This window comes from Carassius gibelio, chromosome A6, assembly GCF_023724105.1.
Source record: "Carassius gibelio isolate Cgi1373 ecotype wild population from Czech Republic chromosome A6, carGib1.2-hapl.c, whole genome shotgun sequence".
NCBI classification, from domain to species: domain Eukaryota; kingdom Metazoa; phylum Chordata; class Actinopteri; order Cypriniformes; family Cyprinidae; genus Carassius; species Carassius gibelio.
This window is the reverse complement of record NC_068376.1, coordinates 23,055,331-23,080,512: the sequence shown is the minus strand read 5'-3', so window position 1 is coordinate 23,080,512 and position 25,182 is coordinate 23,055,331. Positions and strand designations below refer to the sequence as shown.

At 36.0% G+C, this 25,182-nt stretch overlaps 2 protein-coding genes and 1 pseudogene across 3 annotated transcripts; 2 read left to right on the top strand and 1 right to left on the bottom strand.

Moving 5' to 3' along the window:
* Nucleotides 1–899: 899 nt before the first annotated feature.
* LOC128015187 (elongation factor Ts, mitochondrial-like) lies at nt 900–3,226 on the top strand (annotated as a pseudogene).
* A 1,930-nt stretch (nt 3,227–5,156) lies between these two features.
* LOC128015752 (myosin light polypeptide 6) lies at nt 5,157–10,732 on the top strand. Of its 2 annotated transcripts, XM_052599847.1 has the most exons (7): nt 5,178–5,264; nt 5,589–5,616; nt 6,549–6,692; nt 7,161–7,334; nt 7,725–7,802; nt 7,903–7,938; nt 9,018–10,732. In XM_052599847.1, exons 1-6 carry the CDS (start codon nt 5,262–5,264, stop codon nt 7,929–7,931), a joined length of 456 nt encoding a protein of 151 aa, XP_052455807.1. In that variant the 5' UTR covers nt 5,178–5,261; the 3' UTR covers nt 7,932–7,938; nt 9,018–10,732. The 2 variants fall into 2 exon arrangements, with proteins under 2 accessions (XP_052455806.1, XP_052455807.1); XM_052599846.1 differs by lacking the exon at nt 7,903–7,938 and having other exon boundaries at nt 5,157–5,264.
* A 203-nt stretch (nt 10,733–10,935) lies between these two features.
* LOC128015751 (SWI/SNF complex subunit SMARCC2-like) lies at nt 10,936–25,182 on the bottom strand. The gene is made up of 26 exons (XM_052599845.1): nt 25,057–25,182; nt 23,573–23,692; nt 23,391–23,476; nt 22,361–22,442; nt 22,130–22,222; nt 21,758–21,827; nt 21,555–21,624; nt 21,393–21,468; nt 20,968–21,212; nt 20,697–20,821; nt 20,561–20,617; nt 20,208–20,245; nt 19,545–19,675; nt 19,352–19,423; nt 19,128–19,241; nt 18,867–19,020; nt 18,559–18,675; nt 18,403–18,465; nt 17,554–17,812; nt 17,182–17,343; nt 17,031–17,098; nt 15,787–15,907; nt 15,347–15,510; nt 15,119–15,253; nt 14,503–14,809; nt 10,936–13,793 (listed from the first exon to the last, which is right to left on the bottom strand). Exons 1-26 carry the CDS (start codon nt 25,165–25,167, stop codon nt 13,729–13,731), a joined length of 3,105 nt encoding a protein of 1,034 aa, XP_052455805.1. The 5' UTR covers nt 25,168–25,182; the 3' UTR covers nt 10,936–13,728.

Genomic DNA, 25,182 nt, shown 5'->3' with positions numbered 1-25,182 from the left:
TTTTGGGAGTGGTGAGACGGTTAAAAATAGGAAGTTGATAATAAATAAAATCAAATAAAATAAACGTCTCTTATTCAGTCAGCTGGTCCAAAATCTATCCAGTTTAAAGGCTCTAGGAATGGTAGACATCTGGTGAAAAAAAGATGAATATAGTATTTATAAAGAATACTCTGCATTTAATACAATATGTATACTCTCCTGAAATCATGAACTAATCCACAGCAAGAATGTGTTCTTGGCAAGAAAGTATTCTGTATGTTTCGATGCGCAAACAGTCAAAAAGACCAGGTGGTAGCATTCACACTGCAATCGCAATCCTTTTGTCAAAGGTTTTTATCTCCACGTGTGTTGGTGCTGAGCTTCCACATGTTCTTACTCTTTTTGAAGTGTGGATTTGTTTTTCCCCATATTTTACTTTGAGTCAGTTTTAATGTGCATTCCAATTTCGTTAGGCATTGTTATTCTTGTTCTTTTCATGTTTATAATGAGTTACACTGTTCTCTCTGTCTTCAGTCAGCTGTAGTTTAAACTCCTGTGCAGTAGATGGAGTGTTCAATTTGACCTTTCTCTCTCTCTCTCTCTGTAGAAAGCGTGCTTCTGCTTCACTGACATGCCTGCCAGTAACTGATCTCAGGAAACCTTAGTCCCATAGGTTACTCCAGAGGAATTTTGTCACATTTCGCACTCTAATGTTGTAATGATTTTGACTAGGTACTTCAGATGCTCTCTGAATGGCAGTCTGATATGAAATATTTGGCTTGTTATTCAAATAAAGGCGATTGTGAATAACAGATGACAGTATATCAGTTTCCATACGGCTGTGTAATGCTCTGTGGCACCATTAAATCATGTGTCATATTGATTAATAATATGTTGTTCATAGGGATGTCTCACACAGCATGTTCAGTCTCTCAACACCGAGTTTAGCAGCAGATAAAGCACTTCTCCTGAGATTACGAAAATCTACGGGCTACACCTTCATCAACTGCAAAAAGGCACTGGAGAAATGCAACAATGACGTAACACAGGTGGGACTGTCCACTATTTTCTGAATATTTTTAAAAGCTGGCTGTAAAAAGAAAGGAGGGTCCTATGCAATATATTTTCATGTCACCATCACATTCTCCTCATGGAATCCAAAAATTACCCATATACTCGCTGTCATAGTCCTAAAAGTTAACCAGAAAGAAATATATTCGATTTAATTGATTAAAAGTCTCTTTTTATTTTCAGAAATACTGAGCAATACTGAGAAAAGTCTCTTTTTATTTTCAGAAATACTGAGCAAAAGTAGTTGCAAAAACAGCTAAAAGTGCCCCTATTCACTTCCACTGTAAGTGCCATTTTTACTTTCTTTCTATATATATTATATATACATACACAATTTTCTTTCTATTGAAAATAATGCCAACCATTCTCTTCCATTTTAAATGGCACTTCTTTTAAATGCCACTTCTTTTAAGTAGTGAAATTAAAAGACTAAAAACAAAATTCTGTAAATATAAATTATTGTGTGTTGAATACAGAATATTCATATTTCTTTTAATTTCACTACTTGAGTTTTAAACCAACTATATTTTTTTTAACTGAAATGTTTCTAACTAGATGCTATGTATCAATTACTAGTCATCTAATTTGTCAAGCACAAACAGTAAACTCATATCCTTGTCATAGTTGTTGTCATCTTTGTTTTTGTCTGTGTGTGTGTTTGTTTGTGTGTGTATATATATATATATATATATATATATATATATATATATATATATATATATATATATATATATATTTATATATATATATATATTTTCTAAATCTTATGTTTGTAGGCAGAAAGCTGGCTGCATGAACAAGCCAAAAAAGAGGGCTGGAGCAAAGCGTGTAAACTTGAAGGTCGGAAAGCCAAGGAAGGGCTGTTCGGTCTCCTTTAGGGTCACAGTGTTGCTGTCATGGTTGTCAACATGTCATTCTTAGCACACAATGTGTAATTGGTCCCCAAAATGCTGCAGTGTGATTTAACTAAAATCTATGTATTTATTTTCAGGTGAACTGTGAGACAGATTTTGTTGCAAGGAATGAGAAATTTCAACAATTGGTAAAGGATGTTGCTTTGTCAATAATGGCTCATCACAGCTGCAATAAACAGACAGGGTATATCAAGGTACATGCCCATGATTGGCATTTTCAGAAAGCTATTTCTTCCACACCTTCTGTAAGCTCTGACTGCTGATCTGTTCTCTGATTCAGAGTGTGCTGTCTTCTGAGGATATTAGTCAGCTCCACGTTCCTGAGGGACCCTCGCTGGCAGATCAGATAGCCTTGAAAAACCATTATACATTTATAATATTACACAAAATATCTCCTTCAAATAAATTCTGTTCAGTCTGTTTATCAGATAATCCTCGAAAATGTTAAAATATTGAGCATTGTAATCAAGATATGTTTCTTGAGCAGCAAATTAGATTGATTAGGATCTTGTGACAGTAAAGACTGAAGTAATAGCTGCTGAAAATTTAGCTTTGCCAGCACTCTAATAAATTCCCTTATAAAACTGTTATTTTTAATTGTAATAATATTTCACAATTATACTATTTTTTTCTGAATTTTTAATCAAATATTTGCAGCCTAGGTGAACATAAGAGACTTCAGAAAGCCTTACTGACCCCAGACTTTTTAAGTCTATATTGTACAAAGAATTATATAATTACATGATGTGACTTTATCTTCACAACATGAGTTGTACGGCTTGTAAGCATTTTTAGCACACCCTGTCTATTGTCTTCCTCCTAAGAATTAAATATAATAATAATTTTTTTTCTCAGGTTTAGTATTCTATTTTTTTCTCCCTTTCAGGGCGATTACATGCGGCGTGCTGTATCACTTGCTGTGCCCTCTGATTGGCACATTGGCTCATACGTACATGGAGCAGTTCCCGAGCAGGTTGGCATTGAGATGGGGCACTATGGATCGCTAGTTGTGTTTCAAGGTGGACCAAAGGAAGGCATGGATGCTCTGGGAAGGAAGCTGGGGCAACATATAGTGGGTGAAGCATCTATTTCTCTTGGCTACATGGACGATATACCATGTGGTGAATCTGAGATGAGACTTTTGCCCCAGAACTTCCTCCTAGATCCCAAATATATTGTGGGACATTACTTGACTTTACAGAACGCACGTGCGAGACTTCATATGCTTCCAGTGTGGAGAGAGCACCAGTGAGGATGAGTGAACAGAGCTGTTTGAGTGAGAAAATATATTTCCTTAAAGGATGAACTTGTGAAATAAGAATGGTTCAAAATCATATTTTCAATAAAATGTACAAAAATTACTATACATCTTTTATTTATTTTATTTTTTTTGTAAGGATCAGAACATATCCATATCTCTGCATGCATCACTCAACAAAAATTCTAGTTAAGTCATGAAGTGAATTAAGAAAATGATTTGTTTTAACACTGACCTTTTACTGGTAAAAAAAAAAAACAAAAAAAAACAAAAACAAAGAAAAAGACAAAGATTCTGAACTCTTGTGCTGGTTTTGTGCCATCACAAAAATAAATGTTTAAAGATCTGAAATACTGACCTGGACAAGTGTCTGTAGACACAGTCTAATCTAGTGCTTTACTGCCACCTACTGAGTTCATTTCACTAGAATAATTGTCTGTTCATTCTAATGTTCTTAATGTGCTAACACCCATCTTGACTGAATCTTTAGTGTCATCTAATGGAGTGCAAGAAGAATGTGCATATTTTTTTACATTGATGATCTGTTTAGAAGATATCCAAAAATATTTTAGAAACATGGATTGGAATCAATGGCAATTATATTATTGTGATTTTTTTTTTTAAACCTGGTTATGATCATACAACTTATATTTTAAATGTCAGTTCTTTGATCTTAATGTGGGCCACCTTGCTGGAAAACTAAAACTATGTCAACTCTGGTATACCAGGTCCAGCATCTCTTTAGATGCCATGCAGAAATAACTAGAACAAATAATTCTATATTTGCACAGAGCCTTCTTGACAGTAACACTGTGTACATGAATGTTTCTTTTATTTTCTTTTTTTAAGATACATGATGTCCCTGTCTGAAAGAGATGTAGTTGAACATTTTGGCAGTGTTTTGTTTGTTTGTTTGTTTTCAGCTATAATCATTATACTCTTAAAAATAAAGGTTCTTTATTGGCCTCCGTGGTTCCATGAAAACATTTAACATTCATGGAACATTTCCATTGCAAAAAAAAAAAAAAAAGCTTCTTTACAGTGGAAGAAGGTTCTTTAGATTTTAAACATTTTCTTCACACTAAGAAAACGTTGCTAAAGAAAAACATGTTTTAAGAACTGTTCACTAAAGGTTCGGTTCTGTTCTGTTCACTGATGTCACTAGTGCATTAGGAAATCATCAAACTTAATATAATAATAAATATAATAGGAATAAATAATAGACACTAATCATAAAAGTATATTATTGTTATAAATAAATTGTACTGTAAAGTAAAAAAGTAAAAATATATATGATGAAAATTATCATTTAATTTTACACTAAAAGTTAGTCACTATTTATGTCTTAAATTCATCACTTTCAAAGATTCAAATCTTTGAGGTTTTTCCGAAATTTTTTGTATTGAAATACAAACAACCTACTAACGTATGCGAATTGGGTGAGATGAATATGAGATGCTGAAAACACTGGATCATGATCTGCTCATCTTTGAAGCAGACCTACTTTATTTAATTAAACAATTAAGTCTTAAAGTTATATCTCGATTTTACTATTATTATTATTATTATTATTATTATTATTTCGATGAATTCTGCAGCCCAATTTAGTTATTTAGATTTTACATTCGAGTTAGCTTGTCATCTGTTGCAAAAACAGTAGAGCAGGCAGCTACCATGCCGAGGTCATGGGTTCGATTCTCTGGGAGTCTGAGACAGTACAAGAACTGATCAAATGCGTACGTTGAATGCAAGTCGCTTTGGCTAAACTTGTGTCTGCCAAACACGTAAATGTTTATGTGCACACCAATCAACCCCCCACCATCCCCCGTTTACGGTATTCAAAGTTTCTACAACTGCGCATTTAATATTGACACACCGGTAATGACAGGAAAGGGAAAGCTGCGCCCTTACTATTTGATTGGCCTTGAATCGAGATGACATGACGTCATCGTGAATATAGCGGTGTAGCAGAGAGTGTGCGCCCATACTGTAATTCACACAGCGCTCGTGCCGACGCTCCATCCTCAATCACTGCAGTCATGGTAAGTACATTATGATAGACAGCGCTTCATTTCCACTATAATTCAGGCAACGCACAATTAGTCATGCAGCCGGTAGGTTTACCAATATTGCTGCCTATATGGACATAACGTCAATACCCCAATCACCATAAGGTATTTAAGCCACTAAGCTCTGCTCTCAGTCCAATATCTCACGCCTTTAATATTCAAAAATTGCTCGGAGTGTTTTGTTTCGTAGGATAATCTTGGAATCCTTAGAATATTATTGGAATAATATCAATCCAATGCATCTTCTGTTTTTAACGCTGATCTTCTCTATTGCCCTTTTTATCCTGGCATGGACAGTCTGACTTCACAGAGGACCAGATCTGTGGTGAGTAATGAATGCTGGCTATTTAAATATGGTGATGCTATGAATTCGACGTGGTTATATAGTTGCGATTTTTTTGCCGATTATTGCAAAATAAACGTAGGCCTGCACATCAGTTAAACTGGCTGACAGATGTACAGTCGATGCTCTCAGATGGGCTTGATATGATGTAGATGCTTGTGCTCGCTGTACCTAATGCCATAATGTAACAGAAAAATGAGGAGGTGTCTTTTGTTTTAAATTTTGTTGCTGACATACTGAGATTGAAGTGTAGGCAGATTACAGATGCGTCGCGTTTGAAGGACCGGAAACTGCTCCTATAATAAAGTAATAATAAAATGGGTTTTTCTCACCCAATGGGTCGAAACAGCAGCTGCACAAATCTCCAGGTTTAAAACATTTAGTGATCACAAATCACTGTCTGGAATCATCTCACTGACATGAATCTTTTGAATCGGTTCACTGAAAAGATTCACTCACTGTGACTCGTCCAGTGACCCGTTTGCAGGTTATATTTTACAGAGTGCATCGTGTAAGTGCATGGTGTACAGTGTTTATATTCCTGTCGATGTAGTGCTTGTTCTCTTTTCTGCCCATATATGGTTAATCACAGTAAGTATGTGTGTGTGTGTGTGTGTGTGTGTGTGTGTGTGTGTGTGTGTGTGTGTGTGTGTGTGTGTGTGTGTGTGTGTGTGTGTAAAGTTTGACTCGCATTCCTGTAAGCTGCTCTGCCAAGCGCTATGATAGTGATCTTAAAGCCTCAAGCAAGAACCAGAAGCCTAATGGTTTTATATTAAGATGTTCTTGTTGTTTTTTTTTTTATAAATGAATCACATGCTTTTTTACTCATTTTCATTTTCAGTCCACATAACTACAAATAATTTTCTGCATCATTCGCCTAATGCATTTTCTCACTCTCATTTTCTCGCTAACAGAGTTTAAGGAAGCCTTCCTCCTGTTTGACCGAACAGGAGATGGGAAGATCATGTACAATCAGTGTGGGGATGTGATGCGTGCTCTGGGGCAGAACCCTGTCAATGCGGAGGTCCTTAAAGTTTTGGGAAACCCCAGTAATGAAGGTCAGGCCTGTCTTTGGTTTCTGTGATGTCTGTGAGGTATCATGTGCTTAAAATATGCATTTATTTACTTGTTTTAGAACAGGGAATGATATTAATATTTAATGTTGTCAATATATGTAAGGTTGAATCATGCCAGATTTATTGACTGAAAATAGCAATGTTTGAAAGCCTTGGTTCTGTTCATTTAAAGGGATAGTTCACTCAAAAAGGAAAAAAATCTTGTCATTTATTCACCCTTATGTTGTTCCAAACCCAGATGACTGTTACTTCCCTTGAGCAATAAGCTACATACTGCTGTATAAGTAAAAAACAAAATCAGTCTAAATGCACTCAGACTCATTTCAGACAGTCCCACTAATTTACATATGTCTGTATTCTCTGCAATTATCATTTTTGGCTTACTTCTTAGTGTGTTAAGATGTTGGCATGAATGAAAATAAGAGTGATTTTTAATGTCCCTTTTCTCAGATATGAACATGAAAATGCTGGACTTCGAGCAGTTCCTTCCCATGCTGCAGGCCATCGCTAAGAACAAGGATCAGGGTTCCTTTGAGGACTTTGTGGAGGGGCTGCGTGTGTTTGACAAAGAGGGAAATGGAACGGTGATGGGCGCTGAGCTACGACATGTCCTAACTACACTGGGTAAAGAGTCACTGCCTCTTTTAGAACGATATTACAATACAGTACAATACTATCTTTCTTTGATTCTTTTCAAAGTTTCTTCAACTTAGCAAGCATCTTAGAATGTTTATTTTTTTTCAGTTATTGTCATCTTTTACTGAGAATGTTATTCTTTTTAAAACTGCTTACACGTTAGCATACTTTTAAAAAGATCAATTAGGATGGAAATAATATGCTGCAAAAGAAATTGCTCAAGTGCCAACTGAATATAAGGTTTTTAGACACTAATTTGGGTTTTAATTCAAAGAGACTAAACGGCAACAAATTGTTCGGAATAATGTTCTTTTGAAAACAGAGTGAAAAATCTTTTTTGAGAAGAATTTGATGCAGAGATTTGATGTTTTATGATAGGTGAGAAGATGACAGAGGAAGAGGTGGAGACGCTGCTGGCAGGACATGAGGACGCTAATGGCTGCATCAGTTATGAAGGTAGAACGCTCACAAATGGGTCTCTTTTCTTCTCTGAACATCAAGACTACAGCAAAAGTTTTGAAGTCCATGTTTAATCCGTTTGCTTTCCTTCTGACAGCATTTGTACGCCACATTATGGCTGGTTGAGGAGAGGGTACGGATGGTCCTCTGTTTGTTTTCCCTCATTCTTCTCTCCTGCAGCTCCCTCTCTACTGCGTCCCCTGGCTTTAGCGTAGCATGTAGCATTTCTGCATGTGCATAGGCGTCTCCTGAATCCCACTGTCGCCATGAAGATGCTAAATTTGCTGGTCACCCTAATGCCCAATCCCCCCCCTCCCATGATTCATATCTTTTTTGTTTAAATGACTGTCACTCCTAAATCTCTGCAGTGTGTTCGTAACCATTGAGTGTATAGGAGGCTAAAACGGTGCCAGTGTAGTGGATTCAGGCTGAGTTGAAAGTACAGATTTCTCGATTTTAGTCATTATCTCATTTCGTTGAACCCATAACGTTTATCAAATCTTTTGGTCTACGCTGTTTTCAGCTGAAGCGTGAAAAAATCATCTACCATGGAAAGATGTCAATAAAACAGCTTGTAAACAATGTCCCATAATGTTACATTTACCATTGAAGAGCTTTTATTTGACCTTTAATATTATAGTAATGTACCAAGTTGACAGGGTTCTCTGTATAGTTTAGAGCATTAGTTATGAGAGGTTTTTCCTTGAGGAAAATTGATCAGAGTTATTCATGATCGATATTTAATCAGATTGCAAGCTTGTGAATTGTGATCGAGTCATGAAATTTGTGGAAACACCCAGCCCTATCTTTTATAGAATTGCTGTTACGTTAGGAGGCTTTGTAAAGAGGTGTATTGTTGGTTCTAGTTTCCCGTCCCGTTACATTGCTGTTCCTGCTTTCTATCTGTTCTCCCCATGCCTTTATAAGGTATGCTAACTCATTCTAATTTTCTTTAGGCCTGGACAATCTCTTTTCCTGCCCTTTTCCTTCAAATCATCCTGGGGCTTCTGCATTTTCAGCTCCTGTTGTTGCAGGGAAATGTTACTGAGCTACACATGAAGTCTGTTGTCTTAGTACGATCTGTGGCTGTTGTGGGTCTAGAAGTATCTAGAACTTAACGTGTAGTGTCCATGGCAACGTTTGCTGATCTACTGTGTTTTTTTTCTTGGATCACTGCCTCATACTTATTCTTGTTTTTTCTTTCTTCTACAGAACTCGTAAGGATGGTCATGAGCGGTTGAAGAAATCAAACACATTTATTTTATTTTTGTCCGTCAGACCCCCCCCCCCATGTATGTGATTCTTCATTTCAATTCTAGCTTTTTTTTTTTCCTTAAGTGCCTTTTATCATATTTCTGGAGAATTATGGCTCATTTCATTCCAAAAGCTTCCACTGGTGTTCATAGGTTTGCTTGAATACCTCCCATTCAGCCATTCATTCCAGCAGTTCATGTATTCAGCCCCTGTTTGTCTTAAACTGTGAGGGACATTTTGATCGGCTCTTAATTGTAGTTTTTTTTTTTTTTGTATTAACCCATTGTCTAAATGTTTGTAAGTCATTTGACATCCCTCTTTATTGTCTGCTGTGTGTCATAATAAATATTCCGAGGGATCTTTGATTTAGTTGATTTGTGTGTGTCAGAGCTGGGAGTGTGGGTGTACTGTATGTGTGTATGTGGGAGTGTGGGTTGCCTTGTAGGGCATTGTTGTACCAACCACTTCCATTTTAGTATAGTTAACTCTCTCCCAATACACACAATACAAGACAATGCCAAATTAGGAGTATGAGAAGGTATTTGAATGTGCTGGCTGGGGAAACTCTCATTGCCTACATATTTTAGTGGGCCTGTGTTTAGAAGACGAGTGGACTCACTAAACAAAACTTAAAGGACTATTTAGACATTGATGGTATCTAAAAGAACACCTTGTGTTCTTCAATCACAGCACGTTGCAAGTGTGAGGGAGCATGCGAACAGAAAGAAACGCTTCTGAACGGCTGTTGTGTGGTCCATAGTGTTGCATAATACCCTTTTTAAACTTGGTCAATGAACGTCGATTGTGATTGGCTGTCAATGTTTACTTTGTTTTATCATCCATTATTGATCTGATGGTGATTGTAATGTCATCTGTCGTTATTGTTAAGGCCTGTTCATACCACACCGTTTAACAATGATAAGGAAGCCTGTTTCAGCCACAGAATTAGAGAGATATAAACAGAACTGTGAGGAAAAAATATTTTTGAGATATGAACTCCGAAATTCCAATTCATTTTCTCGCAATGTTGAGTTTATATCTCATGATTCTGATTTATTATTCCACAGAATATTCGAAAAGCTGTTATCTGTTATAGCTATTCAGATATTTTATTCTATCCTTTAAAGATATATCTATTATCTGTAGATTATATCTAGTCTATAGTTTATGTCTTGCAATTATGTTTTTGTTTCCCACCACAGATTCAAAAATAAAAAAGGAAGCAAATCTTTCTCACAATTTTTATGTTTTTTATTTTTTTTTATTTTTTTCACAAATGCGAGTTTGACTTGAACAAGTTTGAGCCTTTAAAGCAGCAGAAGACAGAACTGCATATAATAAGAAGAATAAAACATTATATTGTGCTGCTGTGGATGCTAACACAGTTATGTTTTTAGTTATCATTCTTGGTGTTTTTTTCTTGTTTAGTTTTTTCAGTCTGAAATATAAATATTGCCAACTAGTGAATGAATGACATTCTTCTATTCAGAGTCTTGAAAGGATAGTTCACGCAAAAATTTAAATTCAGCATCATCCTCTCTCTCATGTTGCTCAAAACCTATGATTTTATTTGAATGGAAAGTACAATGTTTAAGAAAGTTTTTCCAATGAAAGTGGGTAGTGACTATGTCTGTGAAGCTCCAAAAAGATCAAATAAACTCCAAAAGTAGTTACGGCTCGTGTTTTCTGAAAGGTAGAATGGCTTTGTGCAAGGAACTGCTTAAAATTTAAAACATTACTTGCTGAAAAGTTTTGCTTTCATATTTTTTCAAGTTTAAATGTCACATTCATGATAAACTTTAGAGCTACTTTTTGTACAAATGTAATGCATTGTTAGCATGATGAATTCTGAAAACTCTTCTTCACACAGCTCATATCACTGATGATGCCTTTTATTGTGCAGAAACGTTCAGTATTTTTGAAACCAAAATCGGTCCATTCTAAACCAAACAGGTGTTAGACAGCTCCTGCTACATCTCCTCAAAGGTCGAACTGAACATCTTCAAACATTCACACAAATCTCAATGCAATGGTTACCAGCTTTCACCATTAAAAAACAAAGTAGAAACAAAATGTAAAAAATAAACGACTAGTTATACCACTAAAATGTAAAAGACAAAGAGCAAAGAGCTGAGCAAATTGATCAAATGACATTTTCAACACAGATTATGAGGCGTGCAAAACTGTGAGGTTGATGTGAATCTGTTCTGTCAGTAATACTGCATGTTGGACTACTGCATATGTGTGCATTCACATACATGTGTGAGGATGTAAACTGCAGGTACTATCACAGAGGGAGTGTATGAGTTTGTCTGTTCTGATATTGGCAGATTGTACATCCATCACTAATAGCATTTGTAGTTTGGAAAGACTGCAAATTAATGTAGATTATAATAAAATATAAAAATACATACGTACATACAAAAAGATGTGTGGCAAATAAAAGAATGCATGCACCACACACACACACACACACACACACACACAAAGAGTCCAGCTTCATTGTATAAAGCAACTGACACTTTCACATGAACATGTCAATAATACGACAACATCCAAAGTCAGAAAGAGAAGGAGACATTACAGATATGTATAATATGATAACAGCATTACATCATTTGTAATGGTGTAAAGAAACATATAAAAATACAAAAATAGGACAGTTACAATATGAAGATATGAGATACACAGACCACAGCTGCAAACATAGTTTTTAAATCGCTTGTCCCTACTCATCAGGTAGTTGCCACTTATTTGTAAAACAAAATGATTTTCCTTCATCTCGTAAATACTTTTTGTGGGTTTGGCCTGTTACTAAAACACACACACGCACACACACACACACACAAACATTTAACCCTTGTGTGTCCTTTTCATTTTTGTTATTTTGATCATTTTGGCTGTTGATGTAAACAGCATCAATTTTGTCAAGAAATCTGTTTAGTTTTTTTTTTGGAATTTTAAAATTCCACCTTCGTTTCCTTTCATAAATGTATTTTACTCTAGGTATAAAAATTAGTCAAACTCAGGACTTTAAGGACAAAAATGTCCCCAGTGAAACAACAATATTTAATCCCAGTGCCATTAAGCATACAATAATAGATTCTTTGTTAATATGCTCTCATTCTTCAACATTTTTAATACTTTTTTTCATATTTATAGTGTGGTTCTTATGAGTGTTATTTTTATTAAATTTAATTTCCTTTAAGGTTTAAGTTATTTCAAGTGAGGAAAACATTTTGAAAATGATTTTAGTTTTAGTAAAATGATTTTACTTTTAGTGCTTAGTACATGGTAAAGAATGACTTTTTCATGAAAAACAGTGGCATTATGTAAACAAACTAGCATTTAAAAGGTTAAAATCCTAAAACAATTATTGCATTTTTGGTAGTTATGAATAGCACGGATGCATTTTTGTCAAGGAAAGCGGAAAATAATATTAATATATAATATTTTTATTACTGTTTTTAACATGTACATTTTGTCATCTAAAGACCTCTGTGTAACTTTTTTGAAATTGACGCACAAGGGTTAACAATCTGAACTGAAACATCAGTTCTGGCATGAACACTGGATAATAAAATGTGCAATATAATCTCACTAAAATGACTGATTCAACTATTTGAGCTGAGGAACCAATATGATTCCTTGCTGCATTTCCCAAAATGTTTTCATAGGCGATTAATCATACACTCCAATATTTAAGTATTCTCACAAACATTGCAATGAGATGAGAACGAAACAACTACTTTCACCTGTTAGAAATGTAGAGTAACTTATATTTTGTGGTAATGACGTACACACATACCCAAAAAATAACATGCAAACATCAATTATTCATGACAGGATTTCCAAGCTTACAGTACATGTTGTCAGAGACAAAGTAAACAGAGTTAATACTAATTTGTCTCTTTTTTTTTATCATGCTCATAAGAAAATAAAAAAACAGGCCAAACCACTGAAGCTTTCACATTGTCCCGAAAGACAAACCGACATTCACACACACGCATACAAATGAACGATAACAAAGTCAAGTTTTTCTTCAGACTTACTCCAAATCAAGTGCTTCTATGAAACAAATACAAAGATTAAGTGATAAAAATAACGTCGTTAAAATAAAAACATTAAGTCAGGGCTAATTTTGACTCCAAAATCCCTCCAAAAAGTACGATTCGGAAACATTCTCAAAGTGCAATCTGTTCTTGGTTTTCTTTTGTATGTTTGAGTACCTAAAGTACATCGAGATGCTTCTGGAGTGCAGATCACAGGTATCCTGGATCCTGTGGTTCGGCTCAAAGTTAAGAGATGTTACTGAAAGTGGAGGACGGACAAGGGTATGTATATTGAGCTTTGGGCCTGGTACTTGGATGCAGGCTGTTTGGGTAAGGAGTGCTTTTTGTTGGGTGTAACAGGGCTTTCAGTTCAAGACCTTTCCAAAAGTCCAAACCAAAGGTCTTGTTTTCAGTTTTATTTGTCAGTTTAAAGGTTATCTGTGTTTAGCTTTAGCTATTTATTTTGAATGATGTCATATTCAAGATGCTGGCAAGAATTCGAAGTGACAAAAAAGAAGATATCGCTTCCCTTCATCTCTGTCTCTTTTGCTTTCTATCTAATCTCCTTCATTTTCTTCACTGGAATCATTGATCCCCTTTAAATCTCACCATTTCCTTTACTGTGTTGGAGGCACAGGGGCATTTGGATACAGAGAATCCCCTGCTAGTGGAGTGCTGGAATCTGGAGTAAACCAGAAAAAAAAAATCTATTAGACAATTATACAATACTTACATTACAAGTTAATATAAATATACATTATATAAAAATTGGGGCAAATATAAGTGCATTTCACTGACAGAACAAGCACATCTCTAAACCAAAATACAAATTTTGACCTATTTCAGTTGTAAAAATATCATGAATCGTGCCAAAATCATTTAAACACACTGAACAGTGACCAAATTTCAGATTTCATGATGATATATATTTAAATCGCATCATTGTAAGAGCAAATAGCCAAAAGATTTTCAATCAGTAATATAAATAAAAAAATTATATCATACTTTAATTCAGCAAGTTCAATTGATCAATTGATCAAAAACAGTAAAGAGTTTTACATTGTTACAGAAAAGTTATACTTTAAATAAATGCTATTCTTCTGAACTATATTTTCATCAAAGAATCCCCCAAAAAGTATCTTAAATTCCACAAATTATTAAGCTGTTTTCAACATTGATAATTAGCACCAAATCAGCATATTAAAATTATTTCTGATAGGGATCATGTGACACTGCTGACTCGAGTAATGATGCTGAAAATACAGCTTTGCCCAAATATGAGCATAAGACTAAGACATAAAAAAACGTATCAACCTCAAACTTTTGAATGGTGATGTATGCACACCCCTGCTGTGTGTAGTGTACATGCATGTGTATGTTTCTGTCATTACCATGCGCTGCTCCAGTCTGTGCGATGGTCGGGGGAGAACTGCGAGAGGTGGGTGGTGGAGCTTCATTGAGGGCATTAGTGGCGCTCACAGAGGCGGGGCTTTGTGTTGGGGGCGGGCCAGAGGCGTTAGTGACAGGCTGGTGGGTTACAGATGGAGTACTGCCAGACTGATTGGCAGGCTGGCTGCTATGGTGCTGGTGTTGGATCTGCTGGAAGTGTTGCTGTCGGGCTCTCATCTCTGCATACTTCAACTGCTCCATATGAAACGACTGACGATCAGCAAGAAGCTGCTGCCTCTGATACTCTAGCTACAAACACAATATACATATATTCAGATTCATTTTCATTTAAAGGAATGGATTTTCAATGAATAATGACTTTGATTTCTGTCTGTTCCTCATTAAATATCATACTGTTTTTAGACAACAGCAAAAAAATCTGATTGAATTACTTTTGGAGCCTCTGGTCAATGATTTTTTCATGCGCATGAAAGAAATAAAATCATACAGGTTCTGAAAGAAATGTCTGTGAATTGTTCTTTTAAGCAACAGATGTACAAAACTATAATTTGATGAACCACCAAACGTAATATATATCCATTATCCATGTTGCCTTACTGCCTCTCTCTCTCTGTCCATGATGGTTTCCAACTCTTCAAAGTGTCGGAGTTTGATCTCCAGTTTCTTCATCTGGGTCTCCACCAGCAGAGCCACCAGAGACTTGATCTTCCTTTCCTCTACTGCTGCCAAGTGCTGAATGGAAAGAAATCAAAGAATACAGCGATAAGTGTTTCATTTGCAGGAAAGCTGTTTGATTTCTCACCATGATTTCACCTTTTCACACACCTTAGCTTTGACGGCAGCAGCAGCGAGTGCTGAAGCAGCGGCAGTGGCCAGGTTTCCCTCTCCTACATCTCTCTCCACCTTTGCTTTCTTCTCCCCCTCGCTCTCTCCATCCCTCTGACCCTCTTCCAACCCCTCCTTCTGTTCTTTCTCCTTCTCGCCATCAGCTGCAGAGATCCCAAACAGTTCAGTTAAGAAATGTTATCTAAGCATTTTGTAACTTTTAACAATTTATGCACTTTGTAACTTTAACACATACAATTGCAGATGTGTTTGTACCGCACTTACACAAATAATGCATTAGTATATCTGCATCACACTAAGAATCTGCATCTCTTAATCTTTGCATTTAAATTTCATTTGATGTCTTGTTCTATGTCCGAATTTTACTCTATTCGAATTTACACATTCTATTTTTATATTTTTTTTGCTGTAAAACTCACCCATTTCTGAGTCTGTTTTCTCTGTCTCTCTGTCCGTCTCCCCTTCTCTCACTCTCTCTTCCTCTTTCTTGCCGTTCTCTCCTTGTTTTTCTTCCTCCTCACTGGCTCCATCTTTGCTCTCCTAAAATGTCAAGACGTAGGAATGTCACATGTGTTAATATTAGGAAAATATCACAAATCTCCAGATAATATTTAACAGCACAACTGTTTTCAACATTGATAATAACATGAAAAGTGTCCTGAATCCCAAATCAGCATATTACCATGATTTATAAATGATTGTGTGACACTGAAGATTGGAGTAATGACTGCTGAAAATTCACAGGAGTTAAATTTTCACAATATTACTGATTTTACTGTACTGTATTTTTATGAACTAAAAGCCTTTTTAAGAACTTCTTCCAAAAATCTTTAAATAGCCAACACAAATTTTGTACGGTAGTATATATGAAGGGTTTGGTTCCAAAACGTGGTGAAAAAATGTAGTTTCCGCCAAAATCAGTATTGTATCTGGTGGGTATTGAAAATTCAAGTTTGAATTTTATGCAAAATACAATATTCGCAGTTATTAGGTCATCTTTTCTCCCTTTTTTCCAAACCGCGACAAATGCCAGTCTCCCTTTTTGTTGAACGCGATATATACGCTCAACCAATCACAGAGCACCATTCCACGCACTGTAAACTGTAACAAGCCGATTCTGTGATTAGTAGTAGTTGGAAGTTGAATGTAAGATAAAAGTAATTGTGGAATTTCTGTGGTCTAATGTGATATTGTTGTTCATGTTCTTGTTCATGATGAAATTTTATTTTATTGTTATAATTAATTTATAGCATTAACAACATGACCCATTGAATTCATTTTTGGAGCGATGATTGATGAATGCATTTTTAGTTCAGACGCTGTCATATGTGGATTAATTTACTATGTTGTATATTTTAATCAGTTTCAATTTTGCATTTTGAGAAAAAAAGTTATTAATTATTGCATTTTGAGAAATTTTTTTATTATAACCTAAAGATGCTATGTGAAAGTTTGAAACAGAAAATAGTGGTTTTCATCTTGCCACTTTCTTGGTAAAGAAAATACATTTTTACTCAAATTAAAACTTAATTTACTGCGTTTTGGAACCAAACTCTTCATATTATGTTTTACATTTTCCAAATTTCTAAATCTTTTTGTTTACTTCTTGGTTAAAATCAGACTTTTAATCCCAGATTTAGATAAACTTTTTATGCACATTTACCTTATTTTCTCTTTTATCTTGGCTAGACTGACCATCACTGTTTTTATTCTCCTCACTTCCATCTTCAGCTGAAAAACAAACATACACAGTTATTTTCTCTCTCACTATGCTCCAAAAAGCATAAAACATGTGAAAACGTTAGTTCATTTACAGGGTTTGTCAGAATCCTCAAGGCCGGTTCCTGCTATGCCACTGCCCTCCAGGCCGTAGAGAGGGTCTGGTCTCCCGCTTGATCTGGCCGCGTCCTCCACTCGACGCACATGAGCCTCCACCAGCGCAGCTGGTACCTCCTCCTTCATTCGAGAGAACTCCTCTGAGAAAAAGAAAGAGAAACATGATGCTCATGTAAAGAAAATACAAATCAAGTCCTTTTTGGGGCTTGACAGCCCCAGTTCTTATTTACTATTGTTCCATACAGAAAAAAAGACGAAAAGAAATCATACAGAAACAGTCATTCTGAGTGTTATTAAATTATGATATTTATTTATGTGTGAACTATCACTTTAAAATGGCATCTTCTCACCAAGTGCTGATTTAGCCGCAGCAGAAGCCACTCGAGGGTCAACCACAGAGGCCAGGAATGCCACCGTGCTCATGACAGGATTCCCCGCCTGACTGAACGGAACTGGCTGATAGGCCAGCGGGCCTAGGGAGGAGGAGCTATCCTCCAGGTAGGGGTCTTCGATCGGTAGACGCAGGAAGTGGAGGATGCACTCATCCTGTGTGCGGCTGCCCACGTGTTCCGATACTTTATTCCAGTCATCTTTATACATCTCTAGACCCTGAAAACAAACAGGAAAAGTCAAGTTCACACTACTGTTCAAAAGTTTGGGGTCAGTAAGACCTTTTTTTAATTACTACTTTTGAAGGACTAAAAACATCAAAAGTGACATTTAAGCCTTTTACATTGTTAAAAAAATTCTAAGAATTCTAATCCAAAACATTCAACTCAAAGAATCCTGAATAAATGTACCACATTTTCCTAAAATATCCATCAACACAGCCGTTGAAAACTGCTTCTTGAACACCAAATAAGCATATTAAAATGATTACTGAAGAATCATGTGAAAGAAAACTGAAATCAGCTTTGCCATCATAGGAATAAATTACATTTAAAATATACTAACATAGAAACATTATTTTAAACTCTAATGATATTTCACAATATTATGGTTTTATTGTACTTTCATCAAATTAATGGTGAGCATAAAAGACCTCTTTCAAAAATATTACAAATCTTACCGAACCCTAACTTTAGAACGGTAGTGTAAATCATGTTTAAAAATCAAATGTAAAAAATGTAAAAAAAAAATCAAGCATTTTGTCTAGTAGACTCAGAGAGTCTTGGACATTTGATATGTTTATACTGTACCTCCAGCAGTAGCAGTGTCTCCTGGTCTGTCCATTCTCGAGTGGCACTGGCAGCATTTTTAGTCTGTGGAATGACAGAAGATTCATATTCCAAAGTTCCTTTCAACCTGACACATTCTCATTTTCTCTCTGCCCCATCTGTGATGGGAGCTCTTACTTTAGTTGGGCCGCTTTTCTTACTGTACACATCTGTCCTTAACCCAAAGTTCTGCAAGTCAGCTGGTTTGTCCTTGATTTTGTCTGGGAATGAGAGCATCTGCTGAGAGGATGAAGTCTAGAGAGAAAAACAACGGAAAACAGCTTAGATAACCAATCAAGTGAAGACAAAACATTTTTTAGGGCTGTCAATCAAATAAAACTTTTTTCCTAGTTAATATGTTAATGCCTTCAGCTCACTTTAAACATGTTGAGCTTGAGAATCTGTGTGAATCACACATGCCGCAGGAGAAGACTATGTTATTTTACCTGGGATGCTTTAGGCTGTAGTGGTACCAGACTTGATGGAGTATCTGCCAGCACATGAAAGTGTGAGGTGGGTGGAGGCCCCATGGGAGTGGGCCGACTCTCTGAATCCACCTGATAGTTAATCAAGCCCCACTGTTCCAGAAAGGCATGGACCCTGTTCACACAAATAGACTTTCACTTTCACAAGTCAAAGTTGAAAAGAACCATGCATATATAATTTTTAGCATTTAACATTTTAGCAATTTCTTTCCTTTCCCAGACCTCATAATGGCACAAACATCTCCAGCCAGGTTCCTTCGGCATGCTGTAGAGGTCAAATACTCCTGTGGGTTCAGTCTGTACGTGTCAATCATGAAGTTACGGTATGCCAGGTAACTGTAACACAGCAGAAAGTGAAGAAGAAACAGGATCATTAATGAAGGTCAGAAAACATACTTAAATTCAAGTCAGTCTTTGTGTGAAGGTCCACCAGAAGACATTCTTACATTTCAGGTGTCTTTGACTTGTTTTTCCCATTGAAAAACTCAGGCAGTGCTCTGCGCTCTATAGCATGGACACTAAAAGAGACAGAAACAGACTGTTACATTCTGACTTTGTTGTGACCTGATTTTTCACTTCCTATTTAAATGAGTGATTCTTGATCAGAATAAGTTTCAAGGTTGTGTGTAGTCACAGTACCTGTTATAGTCAAACCAAGCAGCATAGCTAGGTATAATGATGTGATGGGTCTGTTCAGTGACATTATCCTCATGAAGGTCCGAACCCTTCACCGGTTCTCCTTTCACACTCGGAGAACCTTCTTCTTCCTCCTAGAAACACACAAACATAGAGCAAACCATTAAAACTGCTCATGAAATACAGTTGGATCTGTCTTAAACACCTGACACACTGATAGTCGAGACAGTCTAGATTAAGATTTTGAAACATTTTAATATAAAAAATTTACTATTTTTGGGTCATCAATCAAATCAAGTCATCAAATCACGAGTTCATGCAACCTGAAATACTAAAAATAATAATTTTTTGTTTGTTTAAATTCATATATTCTTTCAAAATTGTATGATACAATTTATATAAAAAGTAATTATTGTGATTAATAATAATACGAATAATCATATATTTTAATGTATTATTTATTTAATAAATGCAAATTTAAAAAAATATACATTAAAATTCCATTCAATTAAAATACTGCAAAGCATTTTAGAAGCATGACTATTATTTGGTCTCAAATCCAAATGTATATGTATACTGTATATAAATATATATATAAAACTAAACATACATAAATGTGAAAACTGAACTTTTTGAGCAGGAATACGGTTTAATTTGATGCTATACCTTCCCTACAGTCTCCATTGATTCATCCTCTTGCTCATCTAGGTGTGATAGCAGAAAACAAACATAGTTGAGGCAATTTTGCACATATACCTTCTAGTACAGAATAAAACAGTGTTTATTAGCACAGAAAGATGAAGTGTGTGCTTTTCATATTAAACTTTCTTCTAAAACGTCCTCCTATCACTGCTGTTCTGTGCAAAGACAGCTGTAATTACCCATTCACAGGCTGACATAAAGATCCTTTATTTTAGAAATTCCACTTGGTAACATTAATGGCACAGAAAACACACTTCACCTTTCAATTAGTTTGAGTGGCTGGTGTTTTAGAAACAAACACAACTGTAGAGACATACCCAGGTCAGTCATAGTGCCTCCTTTCACTGGAGTAGAATCTGAGTCCTTCTTAGTCACTACACACACAAATATCCAGATTACACACAATTTAGACTCACGCGTTAGGTAAAAACTGTTAGATGTGTGTGAAGGAACCTGTTTTAGGTAGTGTTGCTTCCTCCACTGCAGGCACAGGTGAGGGTTCATCTAAATCTTTAGTCAGATCTTCCTGTTCTTCCTCTCTCTGTCCTCGTTTGGACTTAGTGTAGGGAGTAGTGGGCCTGAAAACACACACACACACACACAGGTTCATACAAAGACACAGAGAGAAGTTCACATTTTAAAAAAAAGATACATTTTTTTAAAGATATTCTCTATGTAATTGTTTCCTGAGAATCAGGAGTTTAATATGCAGTAATAGAAATACCCTTTCTTGGTGTTTTTCTTCTTGCTCTCCTGTGGTGGAGGGGTAGGAGATGGAGACGGGGAGCGCTTCCTTTTTTTGGCACTGCTGGGTTTTTTATCCCTCTTTTCATCTGGAGCGCTCACTTCATCTGTGAGAGTCTTTGCTGAAATTCTCTTCCTCCGTGGTCCTCCTTCTCCCACCTCATAGTCTTCCTCATTCATCCACTCATTAAACTGATCCAGGTCAAGAATCCACTTGGCATGGACCTACACACACACACACACATATAAACTTACAGTTAGGTGATAAATGGCTGAATTTCTCAGATAACCATTATGAAAGGTAGAGAAAGCATGTGCAGGACAAAAGAGACAAAGAAGAAGAGAGGTAAAGACTCGGAGACAGATGGAGAGAGGTAAGGGGGTGGGGTGGGGGGGGGGTCTAACCTTCCTGGGTTTCTCAGCAGTGGGCGGATCCTCCACAGCAGCCTCCACCTCACTGGCTGAGATCCATGTGTCATAACTGCAACATAAACACAACACATTAATCCTGCATTCACATACACACTTGAACTCTGTATGTGTGTGTGTGTGTGTGTGTAAGCTCACCTATCAGGCCAGTAGCCCCAGTGTAGCAGCATCTGTTTGTCTCTCTTCATTACAGGACGAACCCACTCCTCTGAAAAGCACACATTTGCAAATTACATTATTACTACTTTTTTTTCTTTGGTAGCACATTTTTTTAGGCCCCTTGTACACTACACATGTATGTGAATATATTTTTACACTATGAAAAACACAGCAGAACGTACCGTCCTCCAGACTAGCAGGAATAGGCACCACTACATGAGAGCTGGACAGTTTATCTTCAGTCACAGATCCCTACACACACACGTACGATATTACACACAAAACTGTGTGTTATTTTATATACTGAATAAACATTTTACCAATATTTAAATGTTTTAAAAATCAATGATTCTGATGCCAACAAAAAATGAAGCAACACTGTAAATATGTAAATAACAAGTTTTATTTAGTAACCCTTTAAGCTGTTTTAGGGCACACACATAGCTACTGAGATACATATTGAATATTTTATAAATAAATAAAATTAACTCCTTATTTAAAATAAATTTTCCAGCCATAACTAGATGACCTTATCTACTGGTTTTGGCGAGTACCTGGTGTCGTTTGATGATGTCCTTCAGTTTTCCCAGCAGCTTGGGCTCTATCTCTGAACTCAGGTAAATCACAGGTCGGGACAAGCAGTTATTCTACAAAGGGAAAAACACATCATTAGTCAATATTTAATCTCACAGATGTACGTACTAATAAATACTAACTATATCATGAGTGCAAGTGATGTTCTTCTGACTGTATAACGTGTGTGTGAAACCGTGTTTGATACACACCTGTACCAAGGACTTTTCTATAGTCATGAACATTTCAACATTGCGGTCCATTCTCGAAGGATTCTGGAAGTCAAATCTCCTCCTGATGGATGCAAAAGTGAACAACTAATGAGTATTAATTAGATTTCTGATCTGCAATCACTGAAAGAGCTCTTCACTAATAAGTACTTTAACGTCACAGGATTGATTCACTGACAGAAAGTTCAAATGCAGCAGAAATGTCATGCAGAATCTATTCAGGAGCATAAGGACCAATTCACACCATGAGGGAGGCGAATCACGACTCTCTTGTCAAGTGTGCCATAAGGTTAAGTGTCAGAGAAATTATACAACAGCTGATTAGGACCACTCAAATAAATGGCAAATGTACATATTTAATGAATAGATACTTAAGCAGTCCACATGATGAATATATAGAAGTTTTGGAAGAACATTTTTGCAAATATTCATAGCCTATTCACACCTATAGCACAGTTGATTGAGGAAGAACATAATGCAGAGCAACAAGTCACTACATGATGTAGCCTTTAGAATTAAGTTATGTGCTTCTAAAATTCGATAGTTAAGCAATACCACACAAGCAACGAGTGCAGTGCTGTTTTTGTCCCAAATAGCACTAGTGCAAATGTGATATTGATTTTATACAACAGATCATTTAATGAAAATTTAACACTGTTATATTTTAGACACAATATTGGCTGTTTTTGCTCAGTTTTGCCAACGAAAATATTACCTATTAAAGCCACAGCAGAACTGTTGTGCATCTTCAAGCAACACTCAGTTTCTGAATGAATCTGTGTTTTAAATTAATTGGGTGAACCAAATGATTCCATGGCCTAGATATTTACATATTAATAAAATATATTTGAAAATGCATTTTTTATATTCATTTTAACAAAAAATTAATTAAAATATGTATATATAGCAAATTGATACCTTTTATTCTGTTTAATTTAAAAATTAATTAATAGCATTTATATATATTTAATAAAATAATAAATAGAGGTGAAAGGAGAGAGAGGACCATTACCATCCTTGATCACTCTTGAACTTGTAGGCAGCAGCCAGAATATGACACAGAGCTCCTCCAGATTTAAAATCAAAAAAACACTTTATCTAAGGGTGAGAGGAGAGCATCATCAGCACTCTACAATGCTGATTAGTTTATGCATTCAATTCAATACTATTACGAAAGAAGGCTTGTGTGAGTACCGGTAGTCTAGTGAGGGGAGGGTTGCTGACATGCCGGCCAAACACTTCCTCCTGAAACTGAAGGAGCTGAACCACCAGACTTGACAAAGATTTATTGGTGGGGGGCTCTGCTTGAATATACTAGAAAGAAACAGAGAATGTTTTAGACACTATAATAAAAGGGACACACACACACACACACACACACACACAGAGAGAGATATGTAGATTAATTAACAGACTAAGACTGATTAATTAGTCAATATTTGGTCATTGTGATCTTATCTGCATTAGCCAATGACAATAATACTGCATTAAAATTAAGAGCTAATTTAACTTCTGCAGTTTTTTTTTTTGTATATTTTGTTACCATGGCAAACTGTAACATATACAGTCGTGTTCAAATTCATGTAAATTCAACATTTCACTCAAATTGAATATGTATAATATAATTTATGTAATGAATTAAATTGCTAAATGAATGTGTTTTCACTATGGTTTCATTTCCTTGACCACTAATATGGACATGCTTGCTTTTGCTTATTTATATTTAGGAGTCGTCTGTGAGCTTTCCTCCATCCACAACTAAATGACTTGACATTTTAAAATGTAAAATTAGTATTTTTGAATGACAAAAAAAAGGAGAATCAGTCCAGTGGTTTTATGTTGTTTTTGTATAATTTAGCGTAGTATTTTTACGTATAATTTCAGCTTTTCATAAATCTATTTAATGTTTTCATATTCATATTTTAAAACTTAATTTCATATTATTTTTGTAATGGTAATTCCATAAAGGTAAATACATGCATTTATTGAAATTAGGTTTGCTTTGAACTATTAAAATACGTTTTCTATGCAAGGAATATCTATCTTTACCTCATATATGAAATACCTTTGCATTTTCATTTATTTGCTAACTGAAGTGTTTCATTGGAGGGAAATTACACTTTGTTGCACACTATAGCCGGTTCCCACACATTGCTTCAGTGTATCGAGTAATTTCCACGGGTAAATTGTTGCAACTGAATGGAAAAAAAAGCATTCTTCAGATCCGATTGTGAATTTGTCATCGTCTGTAACACATTGCTGTTTTTTTACACACACGGCGCGCGAGGCGGATTTGGCTGCACATCTGGATTCACGCACTTGCGCTGCCAGTACCGCAGCCCCGTTACACGAGCTGGCCTTACCTTTAATAAAAGAGAAAGGCCATTCATAAAAACCTATTAGATAAGGTCAAATGAATATCCAGAGATGTGGAAACGATATCAGATATTATAGATAAAACAAATTCTTGGGTATGACTTAAGACTTTTCTCAAGACGCGCATCCGGCATCTTCTATTGTCTGAGACGCGTCAGACTGTGGATTTTAAACAGCTGGATTTCTCTCCATCTCCTTTCCTGCCCTCCCCTCTGCTTTCTGCCTACCCGCCTCTAGTCTGCCCATTCCTGCACAAATATATCACGAACGGCCAGTGCTGGTTACAAATAAACGAATGGTACCTTTTTATAATTCTTGCCCAGCCAAACCCGGACATTGTCGAACTGCGAGACGGTATCAGACGCTTCGAAATATTTTACATTCGGGCCGCCGTCTTTCTTCCGTACCGCCATCTTTGTCTGCTCGAA

Excerpts from the sequence above, each read along its gene's own strand:
- LOC128015751 (XM_052599845.1), bottom strand. The coding sequence starts at position 25,167 with ATGGCGGTACGGAAGAAAGACGGCGGCCCGAATGTAAAATATTTCGAA. Across the intron at positions 21,828-22,129 it reads ACATCATCAAACGACACCAG|GGATCTGTGACTGAAGATAA; the intron begins GTACTCGCCAAA and ends GTGTGTGTGTAG. Across the intron at positions 13,794-14,502 it reads ACAGACTGGAGCAGCGCATG|ATTCCAGCACTCCACTAGCA; the intron begins GTAATGACAGAA and ends GGTTTACTCCAG.
- LOC128015752 (XM_052599846.1), top strand. Across the intron at positions 5,617-6,548 it reads CACAGAGGACCAGATCTGTG|AGTTTAAGGAAGCCTTCCTC; the intron begins GTGAGTAATGAA and ends TCTCGCTAACAG. Across the intron at positions 7,803-9,017 it reads TGGCTGCATCAGTTATGAAG|AACTCGTAAGGATGGTCATG; the intron begins GTAGAACGCTCA and ends TTTCTTCTACAG.